The sequence below is a fragment of the Dromaius novaehollandiae genome, chromosome 9, assembly GCF_036370855.1.
Source record: "Dromaius novaehollandiae isolate bDroNov1 chromosome 9, bDroNov1.hap1, whole genome shotgun sequence".
In the NCBI taxonomy this organism is placed as follows: Eukaryota; Metazoa; Chordata; class Aves; order Casuariiformes; family Dromaiidae; genus Dromaius; species Dromaius novaehollandiae.
This window is the reverse complement of record NC_088106.1, coordinates 17,712,003-17,725,021: the sequence shown is the minus strand read 5'-3', so window position 1 is coordinate 17,725,021 and position 13,019 is coordinate 17,712,003. Positions and strand designations below refer to the sequence as shown.

At 41.9% G+C, this 13,019-nt stretch overlaps 1 protein-coding gene across 2 annotated transcripts in view; it reads right to left on the bottom strand.

The window, feature by feature from the left end:
• Window positions 1–12,518, bottom strand: part of PLOD2 (procollagen-lysine,2-oxoglutarate 5-dioxygenase 2) — a 55,756-nt gene extending 43,238 nt beyond the window's left edge. The window contains exon 1 of one of the 2 annotated variants that reach the window (XM_064516841.1): window positions 12,212–12,518. In XM_064516841.1, the coding sequence (XP_064372911.1) occupies window positions 12,212–12,305 (94 nt within the window). In that variant the 5' untranslated portion in view covers window positions 12,306–12,518. The remainder of the gene's footprint in view (window positions 1–12,211) is intronic. The other variant, XM_064516840.1, reaches the window with a different exon arrangement.
• Between the last annotated feature and the right edge of the window lie 501 nt (window positions 12,519–13,019).

Genomic DNA, 13,019 nt, shown 5'->3' with positions numbered 1-13,019 from the left:
CCAAAATGGAGGATATTGTTCACATGCACTGTGGAACTGACATCCAGTCCTTGGATTCAACTCCTGAGGACTTCTCTGGAGTAGGAGTGAGCTGTAAGGTCAGAGGACACCCATGTCTGGTACCGCATTATGCCATGGAAATCTAACCCTGTCCGTAAACCTAGCTGCTTACAATGGTAAACAAATGATTTCTAGTTCTTGGAATAGGGCTTGTTCTGTGCTCTAGTGTCCACATTAAATACAGTCGACTTTCATGTTTGCAGATTACACCCTCCCCAGAACTTCTCACTGGAAGAACAACTGTGCAAGTTGTTTATAAATCTGTGCAATCCTCTCCACTTAGAGGAACAAAGTACATAGAGCTCACGAAATAATCTGCCAAAGGTTTCCAACAAACAAATGGACAAGTTGCAGAAGGCAAAGGAAAAGAGTTTGGGAATTGGAAGAGTAAGAGGAAAAACTCCATTAAACATATAAACATGCATGCACACTGACATAGAAAGGCTCAAATATTAAAATTCTCCAGGGAGAGCAAAGTAGTTACCTCCAACAACATGGCCTTAATCTAAGGCATAGGCCAAGAAGATACTGGAAGAGAAAAGGCACATAGATGCATTTGAGTAAAATTATTAAGCTATTTAATTATCGAAGCCGGCCTTCAGATCACAAGATGGGGGAGACAAAGGATACAGTTTTCCACAAAAACAGACTGGATTTAGCTTGCCTTTATGTCACATGAGCGTTCTCTGCCACTGGAAAGATGCACTAAAACACAATACAACTGAGCAGGTGTTTTCAGTCTGGAAACCTCCTCTTAAACGTTCCCTGTTACTGCTGTCTTGATGTGCGACACAGTAAGCTCAACTGAGCAGTAGCAGTCAGAATGACACTAAACAGCCCTAATTAACTGCAGACTTCTGATCCAGTTTCCATTATCAAAGACTGAAAAAAAAGATTGTTTATTTTTTGGATTAAAGCTTTCAATATGCTTGTTTATTCCCAAAGACAGGCAATTGACCCCATGGACAACCATCTGAAATGTGTATGAGTCCTAACTCAGCCCTGCAGCCTTCCCATCCACTGCCAGTCCCCAGAGACTGGAACCAGAAGGCAACCAGTAGCCAAAGCTGAAGAATTTTCCTCGACAAAGTCTGTTTCAGGTCCTTGTGCACCTCACCTAAAGTACATAGTAATCTACAAAATCCATGTTCTGAGACTTATACAGTAAACTGAATTAGAGAAAAAAAAATGAATAATTAGCAATTTGCTCAGCCTTCTCATTCACTCTGTGCCCAAAAAAGGGGAACATTTCTGTGCCTAGAAAAGGAATGGGAAGTCCTGAGCTATGTTTTCAACACAGATGCTTACAAATGGGAATCATGTCCTGGTGGATGCTTTCCAGCACATCACCAGCCCTGTTTCCAGCACATGCAATTTTACTATCGTTGCCCTGATAAGCATATTTACTACAACAAGTTTGAGTCAGCAAAGGAGGACAGCAGTGGCCAGAGCTGTTCAGCTGTACTGAAGGCAGCTGGCAGTGTGCGAAGGCATGAGCCACAGCTGGGATTCAAGATCCAGAATTTCTCAGGACTTCATAAGACTGGTAAAGATTGGGGAAATAAAACTTTACATAGGATCTAATAATAGACTGTAACTATACAACTAACTTCATGTAATTTTCTGACAGATGAATTACATTTCTGGAAGATATCCTGGAAAGTGTAAAATACTCTACGATATCTTCCGAGCAAGGCAAAATTAACTGAAATACAAACAAATAGCTGATTTAAAGCCTTTTGGAAAATATTTTATTTTTAGATTTCAATTCCTCTGTTTCCTCCATAAAACTACATTATATATATATATATCAGCCTGAGTTCCCAGTTAATTCCAAAGTTATAAAAGCATTTTTACATTGAAGGCAGTACAGGGTTGAAGCCCACAAAAGTACAGAAGCATTCAAAAACCTGAAAAAGATCCTTGGCCTACACAATATTGTATGATGTCAGTGTTTCAACAGGTATGACAATCAATCTCTCCTCAGGCAGTTTCCATGACTTTATTAAAAGTGATTCTTCCATAGGCTTCTAAGTCATATCGAAGTTATACAGATAGCGACAGGGTCACCTGTGTTGTCAAAAGCAGCCTGCTTTCCCCATTTATACTGACTCAGACATTATGTGCAAAATTCCAAGAACTGCTAACCCAGTTGAAAAGTTGAAATGTCAAAGATCACTTTCAAAATCCAGATTCCTAGCATAACATGAGCTTGCACTTTACTTATCACTGAAGTATTAGACTTCTCAAAAGGAAATGAAAGTTTTTTCCAATATATATGAGTTATAGCCCAAAGTTAAGATTCTAAATCAAATAAAACTTTTGAAAATCCATACTGCAAAAAGAAGTCAAACAGTTGGAAATAGGAGAAATCCATCATATGCAATACAACCATAATTATAAGTTATATCTACATACATATACTTAGTGTAATTCAGCAACAGACATAGAAGATCCTAAGTATACGCTGTGATAAATACGAACTTTAAACATACAGATCTGCACAGCGTCAGCTTGTGTGATGTGTGTATGGTCAAAGAATGTAGCACATCAACAAGAATTTTTGATCCAGTAAAGTTTTTTGGCACAAAGAGGCAAAAGAATAGAACCACATCACAGCCAGGTGGTTCCTTCCCCTCAAAGGATTCTTGAAAAACACGAGGACGTGCAGAAATAGCAAACACGGTCTTATGTCTCAGGAAAGAAGTGTGCATTACACTCCAATAGGGAGAAAGATGACTTATGCATAGAGAATATTACTTCATATTGAGAAACTTTCTTTTTTTTTTTTTTTTTTTTTTTTTAATAAAGATGACTTCTGTTCCACAGGGAACATTTTGCAGCATGTCTCTACTGATCCCTCTACTATTTCCAAGAGATAAAGAACGGTTTCAACATCCAGTAACGACAGCCATCAATATCCTTTAAGATTGGAACCTCTGCAGCTTAATACCATGGTTGGACTGCTGTTAAAAAATTTCCATGGAGGAGAGATGAAATACGCTCAAAAGAAGCTCATTAAAGATAAGGAAAGTGATAAGATTTAAAATAAAAGATGAAATTAGAATTAACAGATAGCAGGTTAAGAAAAAAGTCATGGGTTGTTCAAACACATAGTCCATATTGACTATTTCCTGCACCAATACACATTTATTTGTGAGAGAGATGGATTTGTTAGAGCCAATGCTTCTAATTAAGATTAAAAGCTATATTCGGAAAGAGTATTACAAACTTCTCATTAATTGGTGTGCTTCAATACAAAATGCTTTACTGCAAAATACAAACAGCAACATAAATATTTAATTTCCAAAAAAGTATCAGATTCTTCTTTGCTAACTGTTAACAAACTTGCACCTTCTGCACTTTAAAGGAGACATATTAAATTAAACTAAAGCAAAGTAATAACAGATGTCTGCCTTTCTGATGGTATAAGCATAGTTATCCCTGAGCTAAAGAAGGTGCACAGGCACCACCTCTCCTACCAGCTGATCCTCAAAATGGTTCAGTTGGCAGAAAAGAAAAGTTACTGCTGCAAGCTACCCTGGCAGTTTATGACCACAACTGACCTGTATGATTATCAGGGCTCACCCAAATGCAGGGGTGTCCATGGATACCCCTACATGCTTTTCTTCAGGTAGATTTGGAGACCTTGCTGAGAGGACAGAGCAACAGATGCTGGTGACAAGACTCCCAACACCATGCCTAGCCAGAGAACAGGACTAGTAAAGGTAGAAAGCTTTCAGAAGCTGTATACCAAGAGACATATAGAATGTACAATTTCCCAGGTTCAGATCCTTCAGAATAGCTAGTACCATTGCAACTTCCCCAATCACAATAAATGTTGCCTGTCATAGGGTACTCCCTCTACTCCTTTTTTTTTTTTTTTTTTAAGGACCTGGATTAGCAGAAATGCATGCTTACACTAAACAAGTGTTGCTCTGAGTTTTCTCATCATACAGAACTTGTACGAGATCAGCACTTGCTAATCATTCCCCCTGAACAGGATACTAGAAGCTGCATTTTTTTAATTTTTCTGTTAACTGAATCCAAACTGAGGGTTCTCTAAGACCTAAAAAAAAAGTAATTACACCATTAACATCCAAGTTCTGTAATTCTGAAAAGTCATCCACAATATCAATCCATTTATGAAGAGGTGAACAGTGTTTCAGCAACTGTGCATTTGGAAAATCTGAAGTCTGTTATGAAAATAGTAAAGATTTCTCATGCACAGAAATTCTCTCTCCTGTTAATTAGCACCCCACAGGGATGCTAACAGGCACTTCCCTCTTTCACACATACCGACACAAACTAAAAGCATACTGTGTTCCCACCTACTTTCTGTTTTTTAATAACATCATTTCTGATGTCACATAGTTACTGCATCTAAAATGTTTACAGAGAAATGATAAACTGTTGAATGTATCCAGTTTAAAAAAAGAATTTGGTGTCCTACAGCTGTACTGAAGTAGAGCATCTGTATCAGCAGTAAGCAAGACAACCAAGTGTACCACCCACTGAACCAGATAACATACAAACAGAAACTAGACCAGCACCAGGTATCATTATCTGTTCTCAAGTATTCATGCCTGTCTTCATAGCCTTTTTTTGTCCTTTCTCTTGATGCAAGATCTGATGAACAGCTGCACCAAAGAAATGGTAAAACGGACTTTATCTGAGTGATTACTTTCTCTGTGTGCGTGCACGTGTACACACACACTATCAGACAAAGATCAGCAGTTACTCATAATATCAATACACAACTGTTCTTTACAAAATATTTTAAAGTTGAATCTGTCTGGGCTTTTTTTTTTTTTTTTTTATTTTAGTGGTATTGAATGTACAGTCAACAGCAGCTCATTAAGACCTGTATGTGCACTCATCAATCAACAGCATTAGTCACAAGTGCAAGGTTGGCTGATGATTAAGCCGGCATTCACTGGAATGAAAGATTTCCTCATTTTGATAGCTGAGCAAAACCAGATACAAGCAGCAGCAATCTCCGACAGTTTTTTTCCAATCAGCTGCAATGCACTTGGACGAGACTCTCTCTACTGAACCAGTAATTCTATAGCAAAGTAAAGATAAGACACATTCCTTAGCTCCTAGATAAGAAAAAAATAAAACAAAATCTTTGTAAATGACATCATTGCAGCACATGAGCCAACTTCTCCAACGGAGCTGTCTAACTTCCTGACAAGCAGGGACCAGATCAGGTTACAGCAGTTTATTAATGCCCAGATAGCAACTAAACCGCAAAAATCTGTTCGGGAGTGGGAATGGATGGAGTCATTCTGCAGGCTGGGTCTCGCTCGGATGCCCCAACTGGATGGCCCTGCTATAAACCGTCATCATGGCTCTGCTTCAGAGAGCAGGACACAATTAACATCAGCTGTCTAAGTGAGAAAGTTTACTCAGCTTCTGTCTTTTAGTAGTCTTGCCCTCTGTGCCTCTCATAAATACGTATTTACAGAAGAGCATGCTGCTTCTTAGAAGAATTTACTACTATTGCTACTACTTGGCAAACCCAGCTGTTTAAACAAAAGTGGTCACACACAATACCAAATGTCCCTAAAGCCTGTTTTCATATTGCTAATCTATCAATGAAACTCAGATGTTAAGATTTGACATAATGTCTTTACTCAAGAAAGGAGAAATCGGAGCGGGAATTGGAGCTGTCCTGAGGACACGTAATTTCCCTTCATACCTTCACAACAGTTCACGTTGTCAGAAGATGCTACTATCCAGATTTATCAGTTCTTTCAAAGAAAAGGTGTCTTACGGCTTCACCATCTAGCTCTATTTCCAGATACTGGACACCTAACATTCTCTGATCTCTGAAATCTGGTTTTGACTGTTTAACTAGCTGAGCAGAAACACAGACCAGGCAACCCCAGGAGGACAGAAATGCACTTTTCAAATAACTCTTCTTCTCTATGAATGAATGGCTTAAAGCTCCACACTTGCTAGAGAAAGGTATTTGCCTCTAGCAAGTCAGTCCTTCAAATCATGAAACAGCACTGATAAAAAACTTATCCTAGTCTACTTCTGACACAAAATACCATAATGTGTGTAATGTGTGATGCATACTCCAAGATGATTTTAACATCAAACAAAATCCTGGGCCAGCAACTCAGGTACTTCAGTTAAAAAGTTTATGGCGCTGATTGTGATGTCACATTAAGGTATGAAGAATTATTTTACAGTGATATAAAACAGAATTATTAGACTGCTTATGAGTATAGCCTAAGAAACTCTTAATTGTATTAAAGTTTGGTGCTAGCTACAAAGCAAAAAGTTAACTGATCTGATTTTTGAGTTTTTGCAAAAAAGTCAAAAAATTGCAAAAGCAATTCTATCAGATACCAATTGTTTTCTGCACAGTGAACTTCAGTGAGAATCTCTAATGGGCTGATTAAATAACATTAATAGTTAGACCCATAGGTACAGAATTAACTCTCAAAAGAATGGCACTTAAACAGAAGACTTTTCTTGTTTGTTTAGCATTTTTCTGTGCTTATTCTTACAGTTGCTGTTCGCATACCTCTCCCCACTCAAATTCTTGCATTATAGGTATTATAGGTATATGCCAGCTTCAAAAAGAATATTTGCAGTTGCATTTGGAGAATCAGCACTGACATCAAAAAAGGACTTTTTTTTTTTCATATCCCACATCTATTCTCTAAGAAAATCCACAGTGGATCAGTAGATTTGTATCTTTTACATGGAGAAGCCTTAAGATACTTTCAAATGATAACCCCTAAGAGGTAATGGATCAACCTGTAAAATAAAACTGTTTTCCTCAAATTTGTCCTATAAATTCTAATGCAATGTTTCAAAAGCCCAGGCAGAGTTCCATTACTCAGCCTTAATCTATTACGGAAGTTGGCCTGTAATTACTTGGTACTCCAACACAAAAATAGCCATGTCTTAAAAAAAAATTATACAGCAATCCACAGTAACTTTAATTTTGATTTGAATAGAAATGGAACAAAACAATCTAAATATTTCAATAATTAGTAAGTACCTAAGTTTCTGCACTCACACTGTTGAGTTGGAACCAATATAATTACAACATATTTTAAAAAAGACAAACACACATTGAACATGAAAAATCCAGACTATTCTAAAGATGACCAAGAAAAACAAAAACCTTACTCTGTTTCTTTACTGGACTTGTGGTTTGTTTGTTTTTTTCCTCCTCCTACAAATTGTAAAAGGAATTATAGCTCCTGGCAAAAAGAAAAGTGAGTGATGAACCACCCATTTTACATATTTAGTTTTTTCCTGACCAGTATAATCTGTATTTTGGCCACTGAATTCTATTAAAGCACCAAAAGCTACTTGTGGTGTAAAACTATGCTTACAAGCACGTGTTCCTCGATGATTGATGATTGATGTGTTCTTTATTCAATAGAACTATGTAACCTACGACATTCCTATACATTGAGACACATTCCTACTACTGATCTGTTTGGTCAAGTTCTCCTTTGTGCTGGAGGGAACTATACTCACTGTTTAAATTAAGAAGGCACAAAAATTATTCTTCACTTTCAACTTACTCTCCTCCTTGCAACTGGTCCCTCAAGAACTATAAAAAACTGACATTTTAAATACAGAGGTGTCCTTATTGTGACCATGTCTACCCTTCATGGGAAGCAAGTTCACTTGAGCAGTATGTAAAGTAATTGATATTTTAAAAGAGACTAGCAGTTCTACACAAATGGAGTTGCTTTGTTCATGCACTGTAATAATGCTATTCAATGGGAAAACTTAATGGCTTCCTAGTAAGAGCCTGAGTCACTTTTTGCTTAAATAAGCAAAAGTGAAGGAAAAATACAAGAACTTCTAGACATAAATCATGACTCTGCAGAACTATGGAATTAATGCAAGGGATAACAGAAATGTTAACTGTTTCTGTTAAACTGTAACTGAAAACTGTTAGTTTAGATCCTGCACAGGAAAGTCCTTCACACAAAACCTCCCCGGCTCAGACAGTATGGAGATCATTCCACTGTACCTTTTTACAGTAACTTACAGAATCAAACCTTGATGATAAACCTCACACCTGCACTACTTTTTCCTGTTTTAAGTAGAAACACATTTTACAGTCAAAATTTCAGTGCACTGAAATACTGCAGACAGAAGCATCCATCACATTCACCACTGTGGTCTAGCTCCGCAGCCTAATTTTTTCCTCTACCTTTCCACTAAAGCAAAGTCTGGCCAAAAAATCCTCTAAAACGACTTCTATTTTCCAACCCTGACTGGCATCATGCAGCCTCTATACTAGGAACTACAAAGAACTCAAATTACCAACTCAGGGAAAGTCTTCAAGGACAACAGTATCTTCAAGGGGAAAATACATGATGGAAGGTGCTGCTTTGCACCCCAATAGCCATGTCCACTTATTTTCAGCTAGTTTCCAATACACACAACACTACCCATTGTTTCATTTGCTATTCATCATTTAAAAGCTGGAACCTAGAGGTATCCAGGCAAGCAATCTATATATGTATGTGTATATACTTATATATATATACATATATTTAAAATTTGAAGTGGTGCACATGATGCCACATGAATTAACACATATTGCCCGAGCGTTCAGGATGAAGGTGCCCCTCTGGGACACAGCTAACCCAAATTCAATTGCCTGCTATGCATGGTCCTGGCTAAGTCGCTCGTTCTGTCTCTGCCTCCCCACCTCACCCGAAGTAAAAAGGCACAAACCTCCAAGGGGGCTAGAGGAGCTGTAGAGCCTTTGCCTGCCTCTGTCTCGTGCTCATCTGCTCCAGGTTTTTGCTGTAGTTTCAGACAGTGTGGTGATAAGCTGGACCAAAACTGGTAACAGTAGAGAAGCAAAGGATGAAGGAAAATTGGGAGGAGAGATGGAAGAAGTACTGGAGGGCTCTGCTTAGGGCCCTCCTCCATCACATGGGCTGAGACTTTCCACACTTTTTTGTAAGAGATAGTTGAGATGACTAAAGGACCAGATTCCCTTGTACATGCACCACAAAGTGAAAGGGCTATAAATTGCTTACAGTCAGGCACAGCGATCATTTTGACCAAGAAAGTCAACAGAAATTGCAATAGTATGTCCTGTATCTTCAAGTGAATCCTTGTGGGGCTAAACCAGTAAGTCATTAATGTCTGAAGCAAATTCAAATCAGCACTTGAACAAGATTTACCCTACGTGAATACTGGGATGGATGAAACAATTCTTCCTGGCTCAAACCACAGAGAAAGCTTCTATATCCTGCCCTCATGCTCTGGCTGTAAGAGCCCTTGTAAATCACCCCGTAAGTTCCCAGAGCCTCCGGAAAAGGGGAACACTTTCCTAATAAACCCTCTCCATTGAAAAAACCCTTCCCACCAGCAGCCCGTGCACCACACACACTGTGGGAATGCACACGGGTGGCGAGGAGCTTTGGGGCCCAGCTCAGCGACTGCAAATTCCCAGCGGCTCCAGCCCACAGCGTCGGCACCACACTGCACCCGGCCACCGCCAAGCCCCAAACCTGCCACTCGCTTTGCAAAAAAGCTTCGAAGAACTCAAAGAAACTTCCCGCACAACTAGATGATTAATAAAACATTTTAGGTGGGAATATCCTTTGTGTCTGTTGCCAAGAGCAGTGCTCGTTTCTAGAAGGACAACAAGTTTCTTTTCCACCCTCTCTCATCGCGTTCTGCACTGTGTTATGTGATGAGAGATACGTACTTAGTAAGTACAGTGCAGCAGAAATATTTTAATGCTGCTGTTTTAACACTGGAACTGTTGTTTCTTCACCACACAGGAGTCTGAGTACCAAAGAGCTCTTCTTAAAAGTTTTCGGAATTTAATAGTATTCTTTTCTGTTATTGTTTTAAATGTTAAGCGGAGACAAAGGCGCATAGGACGTATTTCTGCAAACAAAGCTTGCCCCAGCTGCACTGACTGCTTGTTACTTGAGAAACAGCTAGTGCACAGTTTTCTCAAACATCTTTCTTGTCATATCTTTTCCAAGCTTTTTTGAGCAAAGCAATGAAGTCTTATTAAAAAAATAAAGAAAGATGGAGCTCGGCAGTCAGTTTTAGACGCTCTTGTTACAGTTTTTGTCTGAAGTAAGCAACGCTGATCAACCACTTAGAGATGCTACTTGTCTGTCTCATTTTAAGAGGCCGCCTTTTACACAAGGTTGTACAGTAGGCTAAAAAGTTGTATCAATAGCCTAAAAATTAAACTCCAGATTTCCAAAATGGAGGCACACTAAGGTTTGTCCCTCTTCAAGCAATAAAACAGAGTCAAGGATGACACAAAGGGTTAAAACTGGAATTAAAAACAAGTAACACAGCAAGTGATGTCTGGGGTCAAGAAACTGCTCAGGGAGTGGTTTAAGTCAGCAGTCTGCTGTGATTCAGTACAGACTACCACTTTTTAAACTAAAAAGAATCAGGATTTTCTGTGTGACTGTATTAAACGTATTAATACTTTCTAATAACGTAATTTGGATAGCGTAAGATTTATTGCTTTATAAATTACTTTACAGGCATAGCAGTCCCTACTGTTGACTTGCTAGATCACACCGTACTGTATCTACCGCTCTGCATTAAGCGGTTTGCTTTTCACACCTTCGACCACTAGCAGGATTTCAAAGAAATGCAGCTGATGTAAAATAAAAAAGTAAATCTTTGCTATGTTCACTATTAGCTTATATCAGCTTGAGAGCCCGCATTTGAAATACTTAAGTTAAAAAACACATTATGTGAACAGACCTTTTATAGAAAACGTAACTGTGCTTGCAATAACTGCAATCACAATTGCCAAAACAGCACTGCCTTACAATCTCCCTGCCCTGCGTACAAAACCAGCAGCTCAACCCTTCGCTCCGAACATGCTGCAGTAGGCTGGACCTCGGCCGGGCAGCAATGGCTGGGGCTGCAGCGCTCCCTCACACGCCCCTGGTGGGCTGCACGGAACAGTGCATGGGGCAACTTCGGAAGAAAACCTTATAATGGTGAGAAGCAGCAATCTGCTAAGAAAACTGGAGAATGAGCAGCTCACTGAGTCTGGTGACACCAATTTTTTTTTTTTTTACATTAGTTATCAAGCATGGCTTCAGACTCCCCATCAAAATTAGAACTTGTTGACAAAACTTGTTTCTCAGGAAAGAAAGTCTCCTTCTGCCCACTAAGAGAAAATTTAGATAGATATTAAAAATAACTTGATTACACTCTTGAGTATACAAGCCAAGTATTAAAACCATTTTATTACCACTTCACGTGGTAATAATCTAGTGAGATAGAATAACCTTCTATTTCTAGAGCAGAGATCAGAAACATATTCTTAAAGCAACATTACAGCAAGAAATATGTTTTGGCATATAATTTGACTTGCATGTGTTTGGACACCTCTCTCTGAGAGAATTTCCTGTATACATTCCTTTATTTTACATGCTGCAGATAAAATTTCCATCTTCTGGTTGCCTGAAGCTAAAGTGCCTACAAAAGGCAGCAAGCAAGTACAGAAGTCCCCAGCTCACTCTCACAAGAGGTAGGAAACTCTGTTAGAAGTTGCTACGGCAGAAGGAAGAGGTGAATGACGGCAGGCTTTTTCCCAGCCTTGGAAAAACATGTCTATCGGCACCTTGTCATACGGGAAAGGAATTAAAAAGAAAAAGAGAGGGAGAAAAAGGGAGAAAAGCAGGGACACCCAGTTTCCATTGGGGAATCTATACTTTTTTTTTTTTTTTTTTTTTTTTTTAAGGGGATTGTGCATGTATTTCTGCGTGACTCACTCCGGTGAGTTAAAGTAGTTCCAGCCAGCTGCTTCCTCCCGACAACAACCTGAGCAGCTCCGCTGGGCCCAAGTCCCACCACAAACAGTTACCCGAGCCTGCGCCGCAGCCCCCTGCCCCAGGCAGCCCCCCCGCGACCGCCTTCCCGCACCGCAGGCCCCGCTCCGGGGCTGAAGGCGACATTTTAAAGTGCGGGTGGGGGAGGGGGAATGAAAGAAAACGAGGGAAAGAGGCAGCGCCGCTCCCCGCGGAGCGCACCGCGGCTCTGCTCTCCGCGGCGCGGGGCAGCGGCACACAGCGGGCGCCGGCCCCGCCGCGAGCATCCCCGCCGCGCTCCCGCCCGCCCCCGCGCACCGCCGCGCCGCGCCGCGCCTCACCTGCGAGCCCGGGGCCGGGGCTCCGCTCCGCCGCCGCCGCCGCCAGCGCCAGCAGCAGCAGCAGGCGCGGGGGCCGGGCGCTGCTCCCCGCCATCTTCCGCACCCGCCGGCCGCCCGCCGCTCCCCGCGCCGCCAGCCTCCCGGCGGAGTGGGAGGGCAGAAAAGAGGAGAGAAAAAAAGAAAAGGAGGGGGTGGGGGAAGAAGTCCACCCGCCGCGGGCGCGGTGCAGCGCTGCGGGCCGGCTCCTCCTCTGCGCAAGGCGGGAGGCGAGGGGCGCCCCCGCCCCGCGCCGCCTTTTATACGGGCGGCGGGAGGACGCGGGCAGCGCGGCAGCGCCGGCGGCCGCACAAGAGCCGCTTGTCGCCGCCGCCGCCAGGGAAGGGATGGGGATGGGGATGGGGATGGGGATGGGGATGCGGAGAGGGAGAGGGAGAGGGAGAGGATGGGGCGGGCGGCCAGGCCGCGCCCCGCGCCGTCCCGCCCCATGTGCGCGGCGCTGCGCACCCGGCGCGCCGCTGCCCGCGCCGCGGCAGGGTCCCCCCGCTCCAGCTACCCGCGGGCCGGAGCCAGCGACCCTCGTCCGGGAAGCGCCCGTGGCCCTGGTAGTGCTGGCCAGGCCAGGGATGTGGCTCCCTTCCTCCTGTAACGCTTTGGCAGTGGTTTAATTTGCCTCCTTGGGCAACCCCGATAGACATCCTCCCAAAAACTTAATTATGCTCTGCAGGTTGTGAGCGACTGAAGCCGTCGCTGTGGGAGCCACCAAAACATATCCCATAAGGGGATGGCGTTATTGGTGGCAGCGGCGACG